This window comes from Ursus americanus, chromosome 36 (genome assembly GCF_024610735.1).
Source record: "Ursus americanus isolate L20-20 chromosome 36, mUrsAme1.1.p, whole genome shotgun sequence".
Classification (NCBI taxonomy): Eukaryota; Metazoa; Chordata; class Mammalia; order Carnivora; family Ursidae; genus Ursus; species Ursus americanus.
The window spans coordinates 26760193-26784557 of NC_142162.1; the positions used below are offsets into that span (position 1 = coordinate 26760193).

Here is a 24365-nt window from a genome sequence, read left to right on the forward strand (position 1 = left end):
CTTTTGCATCTCACACTGTTACCTTCTTGGTAATTCTCCGCCCCACAGACTTCCATCTTCATACTCTCCTAGTCTTCTTCGTTAAATGTTCCTTTACAATCTACCTTAAGTCTTCCTGTTCTAACTCCACTAAATAGCATTTATAAATTACCTAGCGAAAAATTATGAACTTCTGTGTCAGAGAGATCTGATTCAAACTCTAGGACTACCTCTTAGCAATTATTGTGACCTTACCGGGGAGCCTGGGTGGCAGAGTCGGTTAAAGCATCAGACTCTTGGTTTCGGCTCAGGTCATGATCTCAGGGTCCTAAGATGGAGCCGTGAGTCAGGCTCCGTGGTCAGCACAGAGTCTACTTAGGACTCTCTTACCCTTTCCCCTCCTCCCCCACTCTCTAAAATAAATAAATGTTTTAAAAATAATTATTGGGGCACCTGGATGGCTCAGTCAGTTCAGAATCTGACTTCAGCTCAGGTCATAATCTCAAGGTCCTGGGATCAAGCCCCGTGTCCGGCTCCACGCTCATCGGGGAGTCTGCTTCTCCCTCTCCCTCTGCCCCCCTCCCCCAGGCTCATGCTCTCAGTCTCCCTCAAATAAATAAATAAATAAAATCTTTAAAAAACCATTACTGTGACCTTAGGTGTATAACTAGAAAAGCTCTCTTTGTGTCTGGAAATAAGAATACCTACTTTGGAGTGCTATAATGAAAACTAAATTCAGATGTAGATTGATTCTGTTGTTTTTTCCCACCATCCCTCTTACCTCAACTGGTTCCAAGGTTCTCTCTATTTATTATCTACCTCTCAGACTCATCCCCCCTCATCTCCATCTCTACTACTAATGACCCTACTTCCTGGTTAAACAAAGACTGAGTTTTCCAGGCAGGAGAAGAGGAAATGGGCAACGCAAGGAATAATGCACAAATGCACAATGTTTTTAAACACTCGGCTGATTCTTTTAAAAAAACAAATCTGGGGCGCCTGGGTGGCTCAATCAGTTGAGCGTCTGCCTTCGGCTCAGGCTGTGATCCCGGGGTCCTGGGATCGAGCCACCCACATTGGGCTCCCTGCTCCAAGGGAGAGCTTGCTTCTCCCTCTGCCTCCCTCCCTCCGTCTCTCACGAATAAACAAATAAATCTTTAAAAAAATAAATAAAAATAAAAATAAAAAACGAAATCTGATATTACTCCCTTACCTAAAATTCTTCACTGTCTCGGCGTCATGTAAACAGCCTTTCCGAATCTGGACCCTACTTCGCAGCCCCCTTTGTAGCTTTCTCTGCATTTTAGCCGTACTAATCAACATGCGATTAATTAGTGTGAGAAACAGTCAACGTAGGCCTACAACGTGAATCCACAATCCTGCATTTTCTACCCTCTTCTGAACTGTTTCTGAATATGGAAACCAATTACTTTAGAGATACGGTTTAATATAGAGAAACAAACAGTACCAAAGATTATAAAATACAGCATCTTCAGTAACAAGACTGACTGGCCGAAAGTAAAGAATTAAATCTATGAGAATAAGACTTTAGAAATACATTTATAATTATACAAGTATTAATCACTGTAACTAGAAGATAACTAATACTTCTCAGATGATCTGCAGCTAATTATTTAAGATTAACATAAAATAAAACTTACTTTCCAGACTAAACTGCAAAGACTCTTCACTCGTCTCAGTCTCAGGACTGACCAGTTTCATTCTTAGACATAATTTATCATCCATTTCTGGGGCAGCCCCAGGATCTCCTTTTTCATTCCCAAGTATGGGATCGTTGCTCTCTACCATACTTTCAGACATGACATCACTGGTTGCGATGGTGCTTTCTGGATAGTTGCTAATACCTGAAAAATGAGAGGCAGGAGGAAGAAAGAAAGAACACTAAAATACAAACATGAAAAACTATAATTCAAGGTCATCAATTTGCCTGTTTGGCTCCACAGCTCTGCAGGACTGCAGGGGGTTCCTAGGATAGATCCTGTCAGAGTATCAACAACTACGCACTAGTTTTGACACCTGGTCTTAAGAGGAGCAACAGGATTCAGTTCCACTTCTGCATCTGGACAAAGGATGCTGCATGAGCCCTCAGCCAACCCACATCTGCCAGCATCAGGCATAGGTAGCAGGAGACTCCAGACGGCATGACTGTTACCTCCCAGTACTGACTAAACAAATAGGTTAATGCAGAAGACTACTGGCTGCTTCAGGGAAGGAAGATCTAAGTTTTCCTGCCCTGTCAAGCAGCAGACTGAGAGCCGGGGTACTGAATAAATAGCTCTTCTACCCTATTTCCTGACCTTTCCTTATAAAAATAGCTCTATATCATTGCTTAGCACTCAGAGTCTACTGCCTTGCAAATAACAGAATAAAATCCTCATAATATTCTCTTCCTTCCTTCCTTCCACCCTTTCTTTCTTCTCATTACCACTCAAATTCTTCTGGGAGTAAATTCATGGAAACAGACACCACAACCTTATTATTCCTAAGACAAAAACCAACCTTATCAACCAGGCCCAACTCCTGAGATCTAAAACAATCACTTGCATGAAGAATGGTTATCTCAGAAATTCTGCTTTAAATACCACTACATTTTAGGGGCGCCTGGGTGGCGCAGTTGTTAAGCGTCTGCCTTCGGCTCAGGGCGTGATCCCGGTGTTCTGGGATCGAGCCCCACATCAGGCTTCTCTGCTAGGAGCCTGCTTCTTCCTCTCCCACTCCCCCTGCTTGTGTTCCCTCTCTCGCTGGCTCTCTCTCTGTCAAATAAATAAATAAAATCTGTAAAAAAAAAAAATTAAAAAAAAAAAATAAATACCACTACATTTTAATCACTCACCAATAGGAGTACTGTGTCTCTTGGGCTCCAATTTTAGGTGACCAATAAGAGGTGGAGTTGCACTTGTCAATGGCGGGATAATTTCACCTTCTTTAGGCAAAGTGAAATGAAATGGAGTTTCTGAAGGGGGAAAAAAAAAAGATGAACAAAAAAGAAACCAAAACGGAAGTATAAAAAAACTAAAAGTGAAAGGACCACAAGAAATATTTCAATTATTCTTCCCTTTGCTCCCCAAACCAGCCTCATTCCCAAGCCCCCTCACCAGGCCTCCCAACCAATTTCCTAATATTCTCTGTGCCCCAGTTACAGCCATCGACAACAGGACTGACACAAAGCATACAACTAGAAAACAGACAAATTGAGGAGACCCAAAGTTTAGAGGGCCTGAGGAAAGGAGATCAGAAATAACATGTACTGACCAGCACTCACTCTAGGCTGTAATAGTAGTATCCATACCTTAATGTCTGCACAGTGGTACATCTCACATCATCTGAGCATTCCCAACGTACACATTTTGGTTAGTCACCAATAAATTAATATAAACATAAAACATTTGTCAATATATAAAACTTCATTTTTAACTAGGCCTTGGTTCCAAATTTTTACTAATCAGAATTAGTAAACTGCCAAAATCACACTTTCTGATTTCTTAATTGTTTACCTCTTAATAAAATGACTAAGTTTGGGAGAAAAAAAAAAAAAAAAAGAACTGTGCCAGACTGCTCCTATTAAAATCTAACATCTGAAAATTTGTACTTACTTTCCTTTGATGGCTCAAAATACCTACAATCTGCCATACCCAGTCACTACTCCTTTGCAAACATTTTGCCGAATGTGTATCCTAACACCAGCAAGCAATTCCCCAATTCTCACCAGACACTGACTGGGTGTCTTTCAACTCTTGACACTGTCCCAAAAATTAAAAGCTCAGTCCCGCAAGACAGCCCCCACTACAGATGCCAAAGCCAGGTTGTTACCTGTGTTTCTGACCAACTGGTTATACCTTGAAGATTCTATGACTTCCTCCCTCAGGTATGACCAACTTACAAGAGCTGCTCACAGTACTGAGAGAAACACTTACGTTCGCCAATTATAAAGGACACAGACGAACAGCCAGATGAAACCATACAGGGGGTAAAGTCCAGAACGGTTTTGATAGCAGGAGTTTCTGTCCCCAAGCAACTGGGATGAGATACCTACCCTCCTGGCTCATTACAAGGAGAAACCTTATTAAATCTTGTTCCAGAGTTTTCATTCAGCTTTAATCTCAGCCCTTCCTTCCAGGAGGAGGGTGGGTAGGGCTTACCGGTTTCAGTCCCCGAGTCACTAGGTCTTCCCAGTGTACAGCCCTGTCCTGAGGCTATGTAGGGATTCCACCCTAAATTACCTCATTAGCATAATCTCAGAGGAGTTTAAAAGGGTTTGTTACGAATAACAAAAGAGGGGCACCTGGGTGGCTCAGTTGGTTAATCAGTTAAGTGTCTTCGGCTCAGGTCATGATCCTGGGGTCCAGGGATTAAGCCCCACATCAGCTCCTTGCTCAGCGGGGAGTCTGCTTCTCCCTCTCCTCCCAGCTCCTGCTCTATCTTGGGCACTCGTCTCTCTCTCAAATAAATAAATAAAATCTTTAAAAAAATAAAAGATACTCCTATCACTTAGAAAAATTACAAGGATTTTTGGAGCTCTGTACCAGGAACTTCATGAAGACCAAGTTTATTTCTCATAATACCACATTTTTCTCTTTTCATCTTTTTCCATTCCACTTCTATTCTTTATCTTTTATATGAAGCACTTTTGATACTTCTTTCTTCAAAATCACAAAACAACAAAAACATCTCTTACATCTACATGTGAGAGAAAATGAATTAGTAACCTGAAGGGTTGAAAAGAGAAAATGAAAAAAACTTTAGAAATAAAGAATGAAAAGCACATACGCTCAGCTAAAGAACTGTAAAGAGAATGAGTGAAGAATCACAGAATCACTTTTTTTTTAAAGACTCATTTATTTTAGCTAGAGAGAGAGAGAGAGAGAGAACGCGTGAACAGGAGGAAGAGAGAGAAAGAATCCCCAAGCAGACTTCCCGCTGAGTAGCAGAGCCTGAGATCATGACCTGAGCCAAAATCAAGAGATGGACACTTAACCAACTGAGCCACCCAATCACCCCTCAGAATCACATCTTAAATGACAAAGAACTCCACCATAGTAACAGAAAAAAGAAATGGGTCGGGTAGATAAGGATTCATTCTCTGGCAATTCCCTAAAAAGCAAGTCCTTTAAGTTAATAAAGAACTTAGAAGAGATATAGAAACTAAAATGTAGAAAAAACATCTCACGAAATAGCAAATGTTCCAAAGATGTATTTTACAGAATTTTGGTTCCTGGAAAAATCACCTGCACTGCACTGCTCTCTTGACAGGAACCATCCCTCATATCATGATTGACCATGAAGACTTTTGAAAACCCACATGAAATCTTTAAGTCCATCCTTCTATGTCATACCATAGTATGCAAATATAACATGCAAATATTACTGAACATTATTTCCCTGTAACTGGGTTTCCTTTGCACAGCACAAAATAAAACTTAAATTATTTTAGCACCACTGACCCAGCTGCATTCCTACAACCTAATGGAAAAATGAGTCTAATTTTATAGGCAACACTGCCACTATTTATCTGGGCCTCCGATGACTCATTCCCAGATTATTACAACAGCCTATCAATTACATTCTCTGCCTGAAGTCTCTAACTTTCCCCAACCCCCAATTCCTTTGGCACAAAACAACCAAAACAACATTCCTATAAAATATCACTTTGAACATGTTAGCGCCTTGTCAAAATGCCAAAGTTTCCAGTAGAAGATAAATTCCTAACTCTTTAGTCAGCATTCAATTAACTAGAAGCAGCCTTTATTTTTAGTCTTCAATTATTCATATTCAGAAAGCCTCTATTCAATGTCCTCCAAATGCTTTCCCACTTCTTGGCTTTTTTTCAATTCATCTGAAAGACACCAATAATCTAGTCAAGTTATCACCATCCTGCAAAATAATATTTTAGCCTTTAATACTGGAATTTTCCACATATTTAATTCTTTCTCTGACATTTAGCACGCCTATTGTTTAAATTATCAAGTCCCTTCTTGCTATCCCAGATTATCATGGGCTAGCCTACTGTATGTCAGCATAGCACCTATGAAGAAAGCAATGAAGAAAGGAAATTTAATATCAATCATCAAACCAGTTGAGTGGGCTGTTTGTCCTTATTACTAAGGACTTCAGAGAATTCACTAGTTCAAAGCAATATTTAAAACCCTTAATGTCAGGAAGGTCTCCCTGACTTCTAAGTTTGTTACAATCTATAGCCCATTTAATCATCTTTTGGGCTCAAAAGAACTGTTAACTTCTTACAAGTGATTAAAAGCCATCTAACTAAAAATATAAGAACTTCTATACTGGGTGACATCATGCATAAACAGTATACCTTAAGAGTCTGCCTGTGACATTAACAGCTAATTAGAATGATATTCCTTTTTTTTTTTTTTAAGATTTTATTTATTTATTTGACAGAGAGAGACACAGCAAGAGAGGGAACACAAGCAGGGGGAGTGCGAGAGGGAGAAGCGGTCTCCCACTGAGCAGGGAGCCCAATGCAGGCCTCAATCCCAGGACCTTGGCATCATGACCTAAGCTGAAGGAAGATCTACTCAATGACTGAGCTACCCAGGTGTCCGTAGAATGATATTCCATAAAGTAAGCCAATAAAGTTTAGAGCTAGAGCACAAAACATAACTAGTTTCCATGATCATTATTAACCTATCATAGACTGACACTTGTGGATTTAATTATAGACTTCCTGAACTTGTCACAATTTTTCACATAATCAACCTATCAAAAGTATACTCTGTATTGAATAAGGGTGGGTTTCTAAGCACCATCTTTCTAAATTTGCCTTTTCAAATTTCAAGAGGTCTCCTTAAGCAGTGCCTGGGTGGCTCAGTCGATGAAGCGCCTGCCTTCGACTCAGATCATGATCTCAGGGTCCTGGGATCAAGCTGGAGCCTGAGCGGGAGCCTGAGCTGGAGCCCAGCTCTCTACTCAGCAGGGAGACTGCTTCTCCCTCTCCCCCTGCCTCTGCCCCTCCCTCCTGCTCCTGCTTGCTCTCTCAAATAAATAAAATCTTTAAAAAAAAAAAAAAAAAAAAAAAAAAAGAGGTCTCCTTAAAGAGATGTCTGAAGAGGTCTCCAAGTTATCTATAAATATAGGCACTTAACAGTGATTACCTCTTTTCCTCTCCAAATTCCCTCTCTTCTCTTTCCTGTTTGAACTTTCACGATAAGCATATATCTTTTTTTTTAATCAATAAAGCTATTAACAAAAAACAAAAGTACCCTTCTAACTTTAGTATAAAAAATCTAATTAAACAAACCTACCTTTCATCCTGTCTTTCCAGACTAAAGAACCATTAACTTTTTAGGTTATTCTCATTTAAATTAGTCTCTCTTAAACTTTAGCAACTAAACAACTGTATTTTAAGTACAGAATAATTTTTTCTCTTTTCTAGCAATGCTCTTCTGAATGATTTATTTTAGACTAATTCTCTAACACTCCAACTACTGTCTTCACTATTTTTAGCTGTTTGCTCAAAAACTAAAATCCTGAAGCAGAAAATAACTTACTAGTATTTTCAACAATCTAGATAAATATTAGTAAGATATGTTTTACTATGGTAATGTCTACTATAAAAACTGTCCCTGCCAATTAACAGTGTAAGCAGGAATTCATGGAGAACACTGTTAACACGACAGAACTAATATCCCAATGTTAGAAGCTTCTTTTGCATACAACTGCTAAGATAATTAGAAAATCCTAAGTAACCGTATTAAAACAATCTATAGGTCCTAAAACTTTCTTAGCCTAGGTTAACAACTGTATTTAGATGTAACACAATTACAAAAATATTCAACAATACAGAATATTACATCATTCAGATAGTTCTTTGCCATAATTCGTCAGATTCAGAGAAACGATATTACACAGTTGTACAGGAGTAAAAAGCACAGACTTCAGAATCAGGAGACGTAAGTTCTAGTTCCACCTCAACTATTAACTAGCCATGACTTTAGAGACTGAACCCATAACCTCTAACTTCCTTTTCAGCTATAACATTTTCTTGTTCTGAAAAGGGGGCGGGGGGAATCCTGAATATAAAACCTAATGCTTAACAAACGGGCAATTTTGAAAGCTTAAAAAAAAAATTACTACTAATAATCACACCTAGACAAGTATAAGCCACCAAAAGATCTGATCACCCATACTAATAGCTATGATGATGCCCAAATACTGCTTCTCATTTCCATATCCTAGAGGCTTGTTTTCTTAAGTCTGTATCTTGTTTTTATTTTTTTATTTTTGGAGTTTGTTTTGTTTTTAAATTATATAAACTCTAGGCATTTACAAAGTTTGGATTCTTTTCAGCTGATGTCATATAGAATATTCTACAAAGGAATCTATACTCTCATTCTGGTCTTTGATATAATAGGTAAAAAACACAAACTAATACCTTTTCCAGTTTAATGTTTAAGATGTATATATGTTGAACCAAATTTAGAACTTTACCTAATGCCCATAAAGAGGAAAAAAACAGTAAAAGTACACTCATTAACAGAGTTCTGAATATTTTACTATGTAGGGTAATTAAAAAAAAAAAAATTCCTTGTATTTCAAGGCAACTGTCAAAATACAAAAATATAAAAAACGGTTGGGACCTAACTAGAAAACAACAGATCGGTACAATTTCTAAATACTTAGAAAATTCATGTTGATTATTCCTGAGTTATAAAGCTGATAAACCTCAGATGGTTCCACAAATAATTACAGCTACAAAAGAAAAACACAATGCAAATTTTTGTATTTCCCAACTATTATTGGCTATTCACAAACATAATTCTAAGTGAATTTTCTGCCCCAACATAAACACAGCTCCCTCCTACCTTCCATTCCAAACTATGATTTGGTTGGAAACACAGAACAATTTCCAAGCACACTCACCACTAGAGCTTTCACAGAAGCTTTGTGAAGCATGGGCAGAGGCCTTCTCCAGCTCCTGGGCTTCTACACCAGAGCCCAGCTGTTTTGCGTTAGCTATTTTTGAGTCTTTTGTTAATGAGTTATCAGTTTTCTCTTGGGATTCAGCCTGCTGCATCTCCTGGTCAGGTCTCAGAGCATCATCTGCTCTCTCTAAAGTCAAGGGAGGTTGTGGAGAGTGTACTTCGACAGGTTCCTTTTCTGCAGTCACTGATCTCAGATCTCCTTCATATTCTGCACTCTTTCCTTCCTGGGCATCAGCTCTATTCTCAGCACATGGTTCTATTTCTGGAGCATCATCCTCCCACGACTGGGAATCTGAGCATTTCTCCACTCCCTCTAAAGGTTCAGAAGAAACATCAACTCTGGGAGATGGTTCCTTCACATCTACAATGACAACACTTGAATCCTCTGAAGTAGCTTCTTCCCACGCTTCCTGATCCTTATGTTCCAATTCTTGGTCAAGTGCTGGAATCTTTTGGGGGGAATCAATACTAATCACACTGGTTTCAACTTCCATAGCTTCCTGACATTCTTGTTTTGGGATTTCTTTTGGAAGACACAATCCTTGGGACTGAGTTTCAGTCAGAGAAAGGTGCAATGGGACACTCTCCAAATTTTCTTCTTTGGGCTCCTCTCCTTGACTCTCAGAAGGAGTCTCAGGGATTTCTTCAACCTCAGACCCTGAAGACCCCTCCTCTGGATGATGTTCTTTAATTTCCATAGGTTCCTCCTGATCTAACACACTAGAGAGTGCCTCAGATCGAGTAGCTGGAGAAGGAACTGCCTGACTCCCTGAATCACAAGTGAGATCAATGCAAACATCTTCTGCTACAGTCTCTTCTCTGCCTTTGCAGCCAGAGGCTAAAATACTAATGTCGTCTCTGGTTTCTGTGTCATCCCCCTTCGTTTTATCACTCTGATTCAGTTCTACTTGGCCATCTTGTGCTGGATTCATCAGGATATTATCATTTTCAGCAGGAACAAGTTTAGAATTGAGAACTGGAGACATGGGCTCAGTATCCTCAATCTGTGTGTTTTCTCCATCTTCATCAATCCTGTGAGAACTCAAGTGCTCCATCTTTGGGGACTGACTATACTCACTTGTAGAAAGCATCAACTTACAAGAATCCCCTGTCAAAGATAGCCCAAGATCCTCAGTGGTATTCTTTGGTTCAATCTCTGAAGTTTTAGAACACTCAACAGTCAAAGATGAACTATGCAAATCTCCACCTTTCTTCCCATCATTTGATCGTTCTTCCAAACTTGGAGATGGGATGAAAATGTCCTAAGGAGGAACAAAAAGAAATAAATCATTTGTTCATAATATATCTTTTATATCTAATCCTTGAATTCATCTAAAATTTCTCAATCAATTGTTCAAGAATTATAGAACTCTAGGGCCATAGTCTCAGAAATACAAAGCTCATAAATCACCAGTCTTTTCAACAACACAAGTCACTCTGTTTAATCCTCTTCCTGTGAACCACTAATCTGGAATCAGCATAATACGAACAAAAACAATGAAGTATTAACTTATCCTTCTAAGGGTAGGAAGATACTTAAATGTAACTATACATCACCAAGCTACTAAAATCATGTCATATGTTTGATGGGCCTTCAATTACATAGTAATCATTTAAACATATGTTTACACAGCCTACTTCAGTTCTCACAATGTGGGAATATACACGTATTTTACTTCCTACTATTTCAAAATACGCTAGGATTCATAAAGTAGATGTTAAAATCCAAAGCTTACAATCTCATCAGTCAACAGACACCACTACATACCAACAAGAACGGCTGAAGTTAAAAAGACTACATCCTGTTGGTGAGAGGTGGAACAACTGCAACTCTCGTACACTGCTGGTGGGAAGCCAAAATGGAGAAGGGTATGACAGTATCTTACAAAGTTAAACATACATTACCATATGACCCAGAAATTCCACTTGTAAGTATTTACCCAAGAGAAATTAAATCCTATTTCCACATTAGGATGTGTATATAAGCGGTTATAGCAGTAGTATTCATAATAGCTCAGAACTGGAAGCAACTCAAGTGTTTGTCAACTGGTGAATAAACAAATTGCGGCTATCTATATTATGGAACTTTTACTCAACCATGTAAAGGAGTAAGATGTTAATACATGTAATACGAATGAACCTCAAAATATGCTAAGCTAAAGAACTAAAACACAAAAGACCATATACACTTTATGATTCCAACTTTATGAAATTCTCAAAAAAAACCACAAAACTATAGTGACAGAAGGCAGACGAGTGGTTGCCTAAGGTCGGAGAGGAGATCAGGAGGAGGAATCAACTGCAAAGAATTATGAAGAAACTTCTTAGGGTGAGGAAACTGTTCCACTGATGGTGGTGGTTCTACATTGGTACACAACTACCAAAATTCATCAAACTATCTACTTAAAATGGCATTTTATTTTAAATAATACCTTAATGTAAAAAAAAGAAAAGAACCCAAAGCTTAGACATGTTTTTACGTAAAAACTTACATTTAGTGTGTTATTTTGCCTGACATAAATGTTATAAAACTCTAGACACAGCTGGTAAGGCATTAATTGCCTACGATTTTTAAGGGAAAGAGCAAATCAAAATAGGTTGCCAAACGTTCTGTTTATTTCATAACCACTGATATTTCAATGTCTAGAGTTACTCTTTACCCAATCAGATTATAAAAAGTCATAAATTTGAAACTCTCAGGTATGAGTGAGAAAAAACTGGTTCAACATTTCTAAGGGGCACCAGGACAATAAACAACAATAGCCTTGAAACTTCATATACCCCTTCGCCCAATAATTCCATTGCTGGGAAATGATTTGATGGAACTGGGACTTAGCTACAATACTGTTAGTGCAATTTGATTATTTAGAATAGGAAACAATATAAAACACCTTAAATGTCTACTAATAGGAGATTCATTTAAAGATTTTATTTTATTTTTTTAAGTAATCTCTACACCCAATGTGGGGCTCAAACTCAAAACCCTGAGATCAAGAATCACATGCTCTTCTGACTGAGCCAGCCAGGCACCCCAAGAGATTCATTTATAAATTATGATACAAAGTATTCCATCATGTGAGTGTTAGCCACATAAAATTACTGATGAGGGCTTAGTCATCAAGCGTCTGATTGGCCTGGGATCAAGCCCCTGAGTTGGGCTCCCAGCTCAGCGGGGAATCTGCTTCTCCCTCTCCCACTCCGCCTGCTTGTGTTCCTTCTCTCACTGTCTCTTTGTCAAATAAATAAATAAAAATCTTTTAAAAAATTACCGACAAATATTAAAAGAGGAAAACAGGAAAAGAGGCTATGCACCAAATAGAAAGTTTCTATTTCAGTGAAGGAAAAAAAAGTACGTGAATATTTTACTATAGTCTTTTTACACATGTTTATATGATTCTCATGTATTCTTAAATTAATAAACATATATATAAAAAGGTTAAAAGTAGTTACTTCTGAGATAGGATAATTGATGATCTTACTTTCATTTACCTGTATATCAGACATCCTCTACAAGAATTATGTAATTTTTTCTTACTGCAAAAAGTAAGTCATTTTACAAAGGCTCATATATATAAGACACTGCTAATAAACTACAAATATCTTTTAAATGAAATTCGCATAACAGAAAATTAACCACTTCAGAGTGAACACTTACTTACAATGCAATGCAACCACCACCACCTCAATCTAGTTCAAAAAATTTTCATCACCCCAAAAGGAAACCACATATCCATTAAGCAGTTGCCCCCCATTATGAATACCTCATAAGCATCATCAGAATAAATACAGATGTGATTTTATTTTTTAAAGGATTTTTATTCAATATATGTAGAACTTTAGTCAGGGGCTAAGCAGCCTATCAACAAGCTATATTTCTTTCTTTTTTTTTTTTTTATAAAGATTTTATTTATTTATTTAACAGAGATAGAGACAGCCAGCAAGAGAGGGAACACAAGCAGGGGGAGTGGGAGAGGAAGAAGCAGGCTCCCAGTGGAGGAGCCTGACGTGGGGCCCGATCCCGTAACGCCGGGATCACGCCCTGAGCCGAAGGCAGACGCCCAACCACTGTGCCACCCAGGCGCCCCAACAAGCTATATTTCTAAAGAATGCCTGGATCTAGCCTCTGAGGGTTTGGCCCATAATAATCCACAGTGTTGAGACTCACTGGAGGCCTGATCAGAACAACTGAGCTAAGTGAACAGAAACTCCCCAGGGCTCTGGATAAAGACTGATAGAGAACTGTCAGGACTATGCTCAATATGGGTCCATCTTTAAGTCTAGATTCAGCACAGACCTAAATCGATAGTACCCAACCAGTCAAAAACTGGCCTCATATATACAGAGCTTAAGAGCTATTCATACAGTCATCTGTAATCTGATTTGTCATCCCTTGAATTAATATGTATATCAAAAATGAGAAAAGTGTTAAGTATCAAACTATATTTTACTAGCCCTCTCTCCATCTCTTACATCCTAGTGAAAGGTCAAAGAGGCTATGCAATTAACAAATATATTAAGAAAGAAAAAAAATAGGGACCCCTGGGTGATTCAGTCAGTTAAGTATCTGCCTTCAACGCAGGTTATGATCCCAGGGTCCTGGGATCGAGTCCCGCATCGGGCTCCTTGCTCAGTAGGAAGCCTGCTTCTCCCTCTGCCTGTAGCTCCCTCTGCTTGTGCTCTCTCTCTGTTCCTCTCTCTCAAATAAAAATCTTTAAAAAAAAATACACAAAATTACCTTTATCCCAATTATCTTTTGATCAGTATTTATCTCATAAATATTTAGATCTTATAACATCAAAATTAGGTTGACTTGGACTCCAGGAATCAAGGTACAGAAGAAATAACAGATGTGAAAGGTTAGCCATTAAGAATAAAATGTAAGAAGTTTAATAGATAAGGACAAAAAATTAAAATGGTGGATTTAAAACACACATTTACCTTAACTCTTTTCAAAAACCCCACTAAGCAACAGTAAATTTTTTTTTAAAACATGCATTTTCAAGAAAAAGAACAGAAGAAATGATAACTGCAACAAAATTCTGGAAGAGTGATCATCTATTTCACAGACTAGTGGAAGCTGAATTCTAAGCCAGCAGTGAAGAAAGCCAAGAAGCAACCCAAATTACACCACAGAACCATCATGCCCAGAAAAAGATTCAGTACTTGGCAGCAACACCAGGTGACTCTGGAAGTGGTGGTGAGGGTGGAGCTAAAAACAGGAGGACCTGTTAGAAGCTATTTAAGAAGCAGTTCAGGGGCGCCTGGCTGGCTTTGGAGGAAGAGCATGTGACTCTTGATCTCTGGGGTAGTGAGTTCAAACCCCATACTGGGCGCAGAGATTACTAAAAAAAAAAAAAAAAATACATAAGCTTTAAGAAAAACAAAAAAAAAAGCAGCAGCAGCAGTTCAACTCTCAGATCCTTGCTCCCTGAACCTCCTCTGCCCTGGAGTAAAACAGAGCACCCATGAAGAGAAAGAGGCAGTGTTACCAGAAAGTACCACACTGAAAACAGATTAAGTGAAAAGTGACATACTGAATGGAACCTGCACCTGCCTCCCAACACCCCCAGCCCTCTTCCATCAACAGACTTCTAGAACAACGGCAGACAGGAGATGAGATTAGACATTTTTCTGGGGAACCTGACCATGCTGAAACAAATCAAGATGCTGATACAAAATTGCCCAGCAGATCACATTACAGTGAATCCCAGAAATAAGTATCAACCACCAGTTCAGAACTTCTAATCAGTTTTCTGGTATTGTACTCTTAAAACAGACAATCAAGGATCATCAGACACTTGAGGAAACCCTTTAATTTCAAAGTCAAACATCAAAACTAACTAAAATCTATTTGAAGAAATAGCAACTATTCCAGGGAAGAGAAAATTTCTCAAAAAAATCTATTAATAATAATCTGAGGCAGATAAGATAGTACACCCATAAAACTTAACATGCTATTTTTTTACAAAAAGAACATTCAGAGAAAAAACAGTTTCTAAATTAAAAACCCAGAAGTAGAAATTAAGAACTCAGAAAGGTCAAAAGAAGATTGAACCCAGCAACTGCATTCCTAGGCATATACAAGAGAAATAAAAACATATGTCCACATTAAATCTTATCCATGAATGTACACACACCAGCATTATTCACAATAAGCAAAACTGGGAAACAACCCAAATGTTCATCAACTGAAGAATGAATGAATAAAATGTGCTCTATACATAGAATGTAGTACTATTCAGAATAAAAAGGAATGGAGAAAAAAAAAAAAAAGGAATGGAGTTCTGATACATGCCACAATGTGAATAAACCATGAAAACATGCCGATTTAAAGAAACTAATCACGGGGCGCCTGAGTGGCACAGCAGTTAAGCGTCTGCCTTCGGCTCAGGCTGTGATCCCGGCGTTATGGGATCGAGCCCCACATCAGGCTCCTCTGCTATGAGCCTGCTTCTTCCTCTCCCACTCCCCCTGTTTGTGTTCCCTCTCTCGCTGGCTGTCTCTCTCTCTGTCGAATAAAATCTTAAAAAATAAAATAAAATAAAGAAACCAATCACAAAAGACTACATATCATATAATTTGCATAATTCCATTTATGAAATGTCCAGAACAGACAAATCTATAGAGACATGGAGTAGATTAGTGGTGGGCTAGGGCTAGGGATGGGGAAAACAGGAGTGACTGGTAATGGGCACGGGGTCTTTTGGAGGGAAGGGGAGAGATGAAAATGTTCTAAAATTAGATTATGGCGACTAACTGCACAATTCTGTAAATATACTAAAAGCCACTGGATTATACAATTTAAAAAAGGGTGAGGGGCGCCTGGGTGGCTCAGCCGGTTAAGCGTCTGACTTAAGCTCAGGTGGTAATCTCTGGGTCCAGGTATCGAGCCCTGAGTCAGACTCCCCACTCAGTGGGAAGTCTGATTGTATGCTCTCTCTCTCTCAAATAAATAGATAAAATCTTAAAAAAAAAAAAATAAAGAGAGCAAGAGAATAGAGAGTATGCTACTGAAGAATGTCCTCCACCAAAATGAGAGAGTAAAGCAAGCAAGACATGGAGCCCAAAAAGAATCCAACGCAAAGACAATAAAGACAACCTCCAAGGACTGCAGTTAAAAGAAGGTCAGTGATGCACCAGGCATAGAAGAAAATATAAAGATTAGAAATCAGGAGTCTCCAAAAGAGGCTTCTCCAAAGAGATGAAGTTTGAGGCTCCCAAACACCTTGAAAGGAGATTCTGACAACTGGTGGAAAGCCTACGGTTGATGAAATGAGAAATTTGTAGAAAACTAAGCAAGTGAAAAAGGCTATATTATCAATTCCAGAGAAAAATAAGAAATTATACAAACATGAAAAATAAAAATATTCCACAGATTCTGCTTTGAATAGTGTTTATAATAACAGCATTCGTAATAATGTAAATTCAATAATGATTTAAACAAAATTATGTAACTTTACTGGGAAGATACGGAAATAGCTAAAAAAATTTTTTCAGGGGGCCAGAAGGAGAGAGAGAATCTTAAGCTGGGCATAAAGCCCGACACCAGGCTCATCTCATAATCCTGAGATCATGACCTGAGTCAAAATCAAGTCAGACGCTTAACTGACTGAGCCACCCAGGCACTCCTAAAAACTTTTTCAAAGATGTATGAGGGACAACTGGGTGGCTCAGTTAGTTAAGCATCTGCCTTTGGCTCAGGTCATGATCCTAGGGTCCCAGGATTGAGTCCCACAGTGGGCTCCCTGCTTCTCCCTCTGCCTACAGCTCCCCCTGCTTATGCTCGCATGCACTCTCTGACAGATAAAGTCTTTTAAAAAAATTAAAAATAAATAAAAATAAAAAGAATGCATGAAAACATAATCATGATATACAGAGTTATGGAGATAAATAAACAAGAAAAAGCTGAAGAGACTGAAAGTGGTTGTCTCTGGGTAGGGGTAAGGAGAGATCTTGTCTTAACCATATGACTCCTTTTTTGGCTTTTGTAAGTGCTTATTAAGTAAAAACGAAGCCTTAACATAAAAACTGTTAAGGTATTCTTGAGAGATTTGTAAAGGTACTTAATTGGGTTTGTTTGTTTTTTTGGGAGACATGGACCACTGTACTGACTGAGGCATCTTAAAATATAAATCCAAAGAAATCTAAGTCATCTTAGGTTCCAAGGACCTTTGAACTACGTTCAACATCACTCATTTGTCTCAAATTTTCATTGTTGGTTTTATAGATGACTCTGAAGGTCTTTGGTAAATGTTGAAGGTTAGGCAATTTCTTCAATAGTGCCTTGTTCTTCAAAAAGTCAGTTATTCCTTTGTGGCCAAGCTCACTTCTCCTGGTAGGAATACCTTTGCAAAGACATACATTTCCATCTAAGTCCTATCTGGTCACTGATAAGCATCTGTAACTGGTCTGTTTCACATCAGCTACTTTTTTTAGAAAATTCTTCTCAATACTCTTGGTCAATGCTTATAGCTCATCCCTAAATTCTGATTCTTTAAAACTGTGTATGTTCATGTACAACTTTCATAGGAAAACAAAAACTAAAAGATGTATGGTGGTTGACTTCACCTCTAGGTAACCATGTCTTCACTCTTTCACTACCAGCAAAGCTAACCCTTCTGGAGTATTTACACATGCAAGGCACTAACCTAGGCACTTGATATATATTAACCCATGTAACCTTCAAACTACCCTATGAGGTATGTAGTATCCATATCCCCATTTGATTTGACGAGGAAATTGAGGCTCAGTTTCAACTGGTCACAATGGCAGTAATTGCAGAGCCAGGACTAAGTCTAGGAAATTCTGAATCCAGAGTCGTTCTTAACCACTCCACCAAATCACTAATGATTGGCATAAAACGGAATTTTCAACAAAACACACAAGTTTTAATAACTTCAGAAAGCAATTAAACTTCTCTTTAGGGGCGCCTGGGTGGCACAGTGGTTAAGCGTCTGCCTTCGGCTCTGGGCGTGATCCTGGCGTTCCGGGATCGAGCCCCACATCAGGCTCTTCCACTATGAGCCTGCTTCTTCCTCTCCCACTCCCCCTGCTTGTGTTCCCTCTCTCGCTGGCTGTCTCTATCTCTGTCAAATAAACAAAATCTTTAAAAAAAAAAAAAAAAAAAACTTCTCTTTAATTTTTTAAAAGATTTTATTTATTTGAAAAAGAGAGTGAGTGAAAGAGAGAGAGAGAACCCAGAGAGCACAGAGGGAGAAGGAGAAGCAGACTCCTCACTGAGTTGGGAGCCTAATGTGGGACTCAATCCCAGGACCCTGGGATCATGACCTGAGCTGAAGGCAGACTCTTAACCGACTGAGCCACCCAGGCACCCCACATTTAACTTTTCTTCCTACTGTCTCCTCTACACTAAATTTAAAATATATTTCACTCCCGTTCATTTTTAAATATAAACTTTTGGTACAATACCCATAAACTGAAAGGCAGTTAACACTAAAACAATCCCCCCAATTACAGTCTTATAAGAAGAGGCATTTAGATTGAACATATAATATACTCACTTAGATTTAGTTGACCTTCAATTCACTATGAATAAAAACTGCATTTTATTTTTTTAATATTTAAACTTAGAATTACACAAAAGAGGGGGCGCCTGGGTGGCACAGCGGTTAGGCGTCTGCCTTCAGCTCAGGGCGTGATCCCAGCGTTCTGGGATCGAGTCCCACATCGGGCTCTTCCGCTGTGAGCCTGCTTCTTCCTCTCCCACTCCCCCTGCTTGTGTTCCCTCTCTTGCTGGCTGTCTCTATCTCTGTCAAATAAATAAATAAAATCTTTAAAAAAAAAAAAAAAAAGAATTACACAAAAGAGATGTTAGTTTTCCTTTGCTTTTAGAAGAGAACTAACTTCTCATTTGAAAATTAAAAACCACCTGATACCCTCTGTCGAGGAGTGATTCATTAGCTTATGGTACAACCACTCAGAGATATACTACACAAGTTTTGAAAAGGTAGTATGGGGGTGCCTGGGTGACTCAGTTGGTTAAGCATCTGGCTCTTGATTTTGGCTTAGGTCATGATCTCAGGGTTGTAAGATGAAGCACCGAGTACGGCTCTGCGCTTAGTGGAATCTGCTTCTCTCCCTCTCCCTGTGCCTCTCCCTATGCATGCACTGTCTCTCTCTCTCAAATAGATCTTTTAAAAAAAGGAAAAGGTAATATATGTAACACTGAAAAATCATTATGATTCAATGTTACCTGGAAAAAGAAGATTAAAGTTATATGTTCACTATAAGCGACTTCATTAAAAAAAAAAAAAAGGTATGTGGAAAGACAGATTGTTGCATTAGAGTAGAATTATGATTAACAGCCCTTTAATTTACACTAACATTTTCAAAAAGCTAAGGATAGTATAAAATTTAAACAGAAGTGACTCTGGAAGTGTTCTAAAACTAGACTGGGATGACAGCTGCACAACTTTGTAAATGGACTAAATATCACTAAATTACATATTTAAAATGGGTGAATTTTACGATTTATAAATTATACCTCAAAGATTGTTTAAAAAAAAAACAAAACACAATTAGGAGGAAAACACTCTTTCTACGATACTCACATGAGAAAACTCAGGCTGCGATGGGATAGGAAGTGACCCAGGAGTAAAGACTGGTGTGCTCTGAGACACCGGTGTTGAGGCTTGTGGTGAGATAGTGGGCTCAGGTGGGAGAGGGGGGTTTTCTAACTCCACTGGTTCATCATCTTGGAGTTTCTTCTCAAAAGACTCTCCTTTTCCTTCTGATAACATTGACATGTCCATTGGCTCATCTGGTTTAAAATAGGAAAAATGAATTGAGAAATAAGCACTCATCAATATTACTCATGTTCCAATACCACTAGTAACTATTATATTTCAGAAATTGCCATTCCTAAAAAATTGTGATTTAATTTTCAGAAAAGCAGATAGATTAACAGTAGATTGAATCACAGAAATCTAGCAATACTTTCTTCCCCTGGGAGGAGAAAGATCCATACTCCCAAAATCCTCAGATATAGATGAAAACAGAGCTCGTCTGGGGATACCCACTCAACCACATGAAATGTTAAATTAACTCAGCTCCTCTGAACCCCCTTCCCTACTATAACTCAGTTTTTCATATTTGGCACAGGAACATCGATTAATGTCATCTAATTAACCAACATATATTCTGCCACAGGCCTTGAAAGGCAGAACTTGTTCATCACTCCAATATCTACTTATTTATGAACTCATTATATTTGCATTAACAACTGCTAAGCACAGAGATGGATGCCAGGACAAATACCGAAGAAAAAATCTATCAATGCCAATCAGCAGTGATTAATCAAAGAACCAAGTATCAAGGCACTAATCAGGAGACAAACTGCCCAGAAGGAAAACGCACACGCACGTGCACACACACCCCCACCCCCACCTCCCCACTGCTTTCCCATAATATACTACCCACCTGTAGGCCAACAGGCTCTTCCTCAGAACCCACCTAGCTAGCTGGGTAGCTACCCAACAGCTATTCGACAACCCTTTTCCCCCTATTTTACACCTTGACCTCAAACAGGCTTCCCTCTAGACCACTCACAAATTATCTATGCCACTAGGTTTTTCACTGCAATCTACACTCGTGGTACTGGCTATGCCTCACCTCAATACCTACCCCTGCTGCTTTGCTTGACTTCAACCTCACATTCCAGTCTCATGCTAGGTTGTAAATCTGGTGCTATAGGTCTTTAGCACACGACTACAGTTGTGTTAAGTATCTTCATTACACCTTTTGATCGCTCTCACCATGACAAAGCACTTATTAAAGACCTACTGTTCTAAGCACTACATATAAAAAGGTTTTAGGTTAATAATTCTAGAAAGAAAGAAAAGGAAGCAAGCAAATACAAACAGGCACATATTAAGCAAATACATTAAATCTAAAATACAAATTACAGGAGAAAATACAGTATGTTACATAAAAAAAAAACAAAAACGAATCATATACATAACATAATGCCAAGTGTATAAAATATTTCTTTATGCATAGAAAACACTCTGAAAAGAAATATATCCAAATACTAATTGTAGCTGGATTGTGGTATCCAAGGAATTTTTATTTTCTTATTACTTTCCTATATGCTTTCCAAATTTCTAGAGTATTAATTATTTTACAATCAGGGAGCAAGTATTTTTATTATACTCATTTTTATGTATCATTTTCAGTGTTCACACTATAAATAGAAGAAATGGTTTTAAGTATAAATCAAACTTAACTTGCCTTAGGATTTTTTTGTAGAATGGATTCACTTTTATTTTTTACTAAAGATATCATTAATCATGTTACGCTTAAAATTGTACAAGTCCACTTGGATATCTACAACTGATTTCAAGACAAACAGCCAGACACAAACAGTGGCAAAAGAAAGATTAAATTTTGTTATGGGTAAACTGCACATGAAAAACAGTTAAACATATTTCTATATTTATATCACTTGAGAGTAGAGACAGCAGGATATCATAGGAGGCATGTAAACAACAGATAAGACCAAGGCTCTGGAGGCAGCTGCCTGAGTTCAAATACTGCCTCTATGACTTATTAGTTGTGAAATCTCTCTAGGACTCTGTTTCTTCATCTGTAAAATGGAGATAAAAGTAATACCTGCTTCTAGGATTGTTGTGAGGGTTCAATGAAAAATGAAAAAACAAAAACAAAGAAAAGCACCTAGGACCAAAGAGAAGTACACAAAACAGTGCCTGGCATACACTAAGTGCTCAATAAATTTTAACTATTATACCATTATCAGTAAGAAAAAACGAAAAGGAGAAAATCATGAAATTTATTAGAAAAGGTTTCATGAAGAAGTAGTAGAAACTTAAAAATATCTTGAATGACTGGGGCACCTGGGTGGCTCAGTCAGATAAACGGACAACTCTTGATTTTGGCTCAGGTCATGATCTCAGGGTCATGAGATTGAGCTCAGTGTCAGGCTCTGCACTGGGTGGGCACCTGCCTCAGATGCTTTCCCTCCCTCTCTCTCTGCCCCTCCCCCGGTGTGTGTGTGCTCTTGCTCTCTAAAATAAATAAATAAATCCTTAAAAAAATAAAAGAAATATCTTGGGGCGCCTGGGTGGCTCAGTTGGTTAAGCGACTGCCTTTGGCTCAGGTCATGATCCTGGAGTCCCAGGATCAAGTCCCGCATGGGGCTCCCTGCTCAGCGGGGAGACTCAGGACCCTCCCTCTGACCCTCCCCCCTCTCACGCTCTCTCTCTCTCATTCTCTCGCTCTCAAATAAATATTTTTTAAAAAAAGAAATACCTTGAGTGACTGGATATGAGACTAGGACAGAGTAAAAGAGATTGAGATAGTGAGATAAATTCAGTAAAAAGGAATTCTTTCTTGTGAATAAAGTAATATAAAAGCACTAGATCCTCAAAGGAGGATATGAATGAAGTCAAAATTTCTACCACCTGATCCTAGCCACTCCTTGGCTAAAACTGTTTGATGATAGCAAAAGTAACCTTTAAAGAGCAAAAGAAACTATTTTTGGCTCCCTTTCACCAGAAGCATGTCAACATGTTGCTGGAAACTACTGGGCTATTAGTTATAAACACAGCTCCTCACTAATATACTACTATAATATACTACTTTGAGTTCAACTTTAAAAGCATAAAAATTTTGCCTTAAGGATCTTTTTAAAAATTAAATCACAATACAGAATTTTCATAAGAATCAGTGCTAGAAGAGCAGGGAACTAAGGAGAGCACTTTACACTAGGCCACATCCCTGAAGGTGAGTCAGACATGAGTCCTACTGAATAGTGTCACAGTGTTCAAACAAATAAAGAAACAGTACATTTTGTAAGGCAGAAGTGCTCCTCTTCTTCTAATCTAAGATCAACAGACAGACCAAGAGAGCTCACCTTTTCTCCCTTCTTGCTCTGTGGGACTGCTAGGAACGATAAAAGGGGTAGATCGGAAAGCATCAGGGGAAGGAGCAACAAGATCTGAGGAATTCCTTTATATAAAGAGAGAATTCACAGGTTATTTTACCACAGCCACAGTTTTGCATTTGTTTCTTACTTTTAATAGCAAAAATATCTAAGTCATTCAGACAAATCTTATTAGCAAGCTCTCAAACAGCTACCAGAGGTTGGTGGAAGAGCCATGAATAATACTTAAACAACTATTTCTCATACCAGACATATCCAAAATTAGAATTAAAAAAAAAAGGGGGGGACAGATAAAGCCATATGATTGTAAGAGAAGTAACCAATCAGACAAAAGAACCTCATGATTACAAAGAAGAGAAAGTGCTAAAAAATAAATTCATCTCCAAAACTGAGATTAATACAATTTTTACCTAGTTAATTAGAAAGATCATGTACATTAAAAAAAAAAAAAAAAGCAAACCCCTTTGCCATAACACAGAAATAAAGAACTCCAGCTACTGTCAACTCTAGTATAACCTACTCTCCACCCCTATGCTGCTAAATGGAAAGAACCGCTGGTCAAATGGAGGAGAAGAATGCTCGTTCTGGATGTATAAGAGAACATAACGGGGCAGTTTCTTCCTAGTGAAAACTTTGGGCTAGTATTATAAAACCTCCAAAGAGAAAAGCAGAGCTACCTGCCTTTAATAGGTCCACTAAGCTCTTAACCCAAATATTCTAAAAGCCTAGAGTTTGCTTTTTGGTTTTAAAAAGAATTCTGGACTAGTAGACAATTTTAGGTCTTTCAACCTTAGCCTAAGACCCTCAGATACATGATTCCTTGGCAGAGCTATTTTAGGCTTACTTACGTGGAAAGACTCTCTTGAGCAAGGGACCTCTGACCAGACAGCTGCAGGAGGTGCAAAGTGGTGGCAGGTGTGGAAGCCAGAGAACATCCACCTTCTTCCCTTGAAGGAGTAGAGCAACCATCAGAAGCTATTTTTCAAAAAAAGAGAGAGAAAAAGAAATTCTAGTTGCATTTGCTTTTCAGATTGACATTACTGAGTTGTGGAAAGAAAAGAAAGAAAAAAGAAAAGAAGCCACTGAGTATGGCAAATAATATCCATGTTTCCAACCATGTTCCAAGAAGGCAGAAATTCTAATTGTAGTACAGTCAATGGAATGGATGCTAACACAAATCCTGAGTGACCATTCAATGCCCCCCTACTATAAATTATGGGTTTTTAAAGATTTTATTCATTTATTTGACAGAGAGAGAGAGCGCGCACACACGCATAAGCGGAGGGGAGGGGCAGAGGGAGAGGGACAAGCAGACTCTGTGCTGAGCACAGAGCCAATGCAGGACTAGATCCCAGGACCCCAGGATCATGACCTGAGCCAAAGGCAGATGCTTAACCAACTGAGCCACCTGGGAGCCCTAAATTATGGGTTTAACATAGAATTGACAAAAAGGATTCCTTAGTCTTTTTTTTTTCTTTAAGATTTTGTTTGAGAGACAGAAT

The 24365-nt window shown here is 38.5% G+C and overlaps 1 protein-coding gene across 7 annotated transcripts in view; it reads right to left on the reverse strand.

Moving 5' to 3' along the window:
- Positions 1-24365, reverse strand: part of TP53BP1 (tumor protein p53 binding protein 1) — an 87341-nt gene that overhangs the window by 29695 nt on the left and 33281 nt on the right. For 5 of the 7 annotated variants that reach the window (XM_087859238.1, XM_045771905.2, XM_045771889.2 and 2 more), the window contains 6 exons: positions 23712-23838; positions 22834-22928; positions 19514-19722; positions 8881-10204; positions 2834-2953; positions 1641-1844 (listed from right to left, as the gene is read on the reverse strand). In XM_087859238.1, coding sequence (XP_087715364.1) covers positions 1641-1844; positions 2834-2953; positions 8881-10204; positions 19514-19722; positions 22834-22928; positions 23712-23838 — 2079 coding nt within the window. The remainder of the gene's footprint in view (positions 1-1640; positions 1845-2833; positions 2954-8880; positions 10205-19513; positions 19723-22833; positions 22929-23711; positions 23839-24365) is intronic. The other 2 variants (XM_045771896.2, XM_045771912.2) reach the window with 2 other exon arrangements.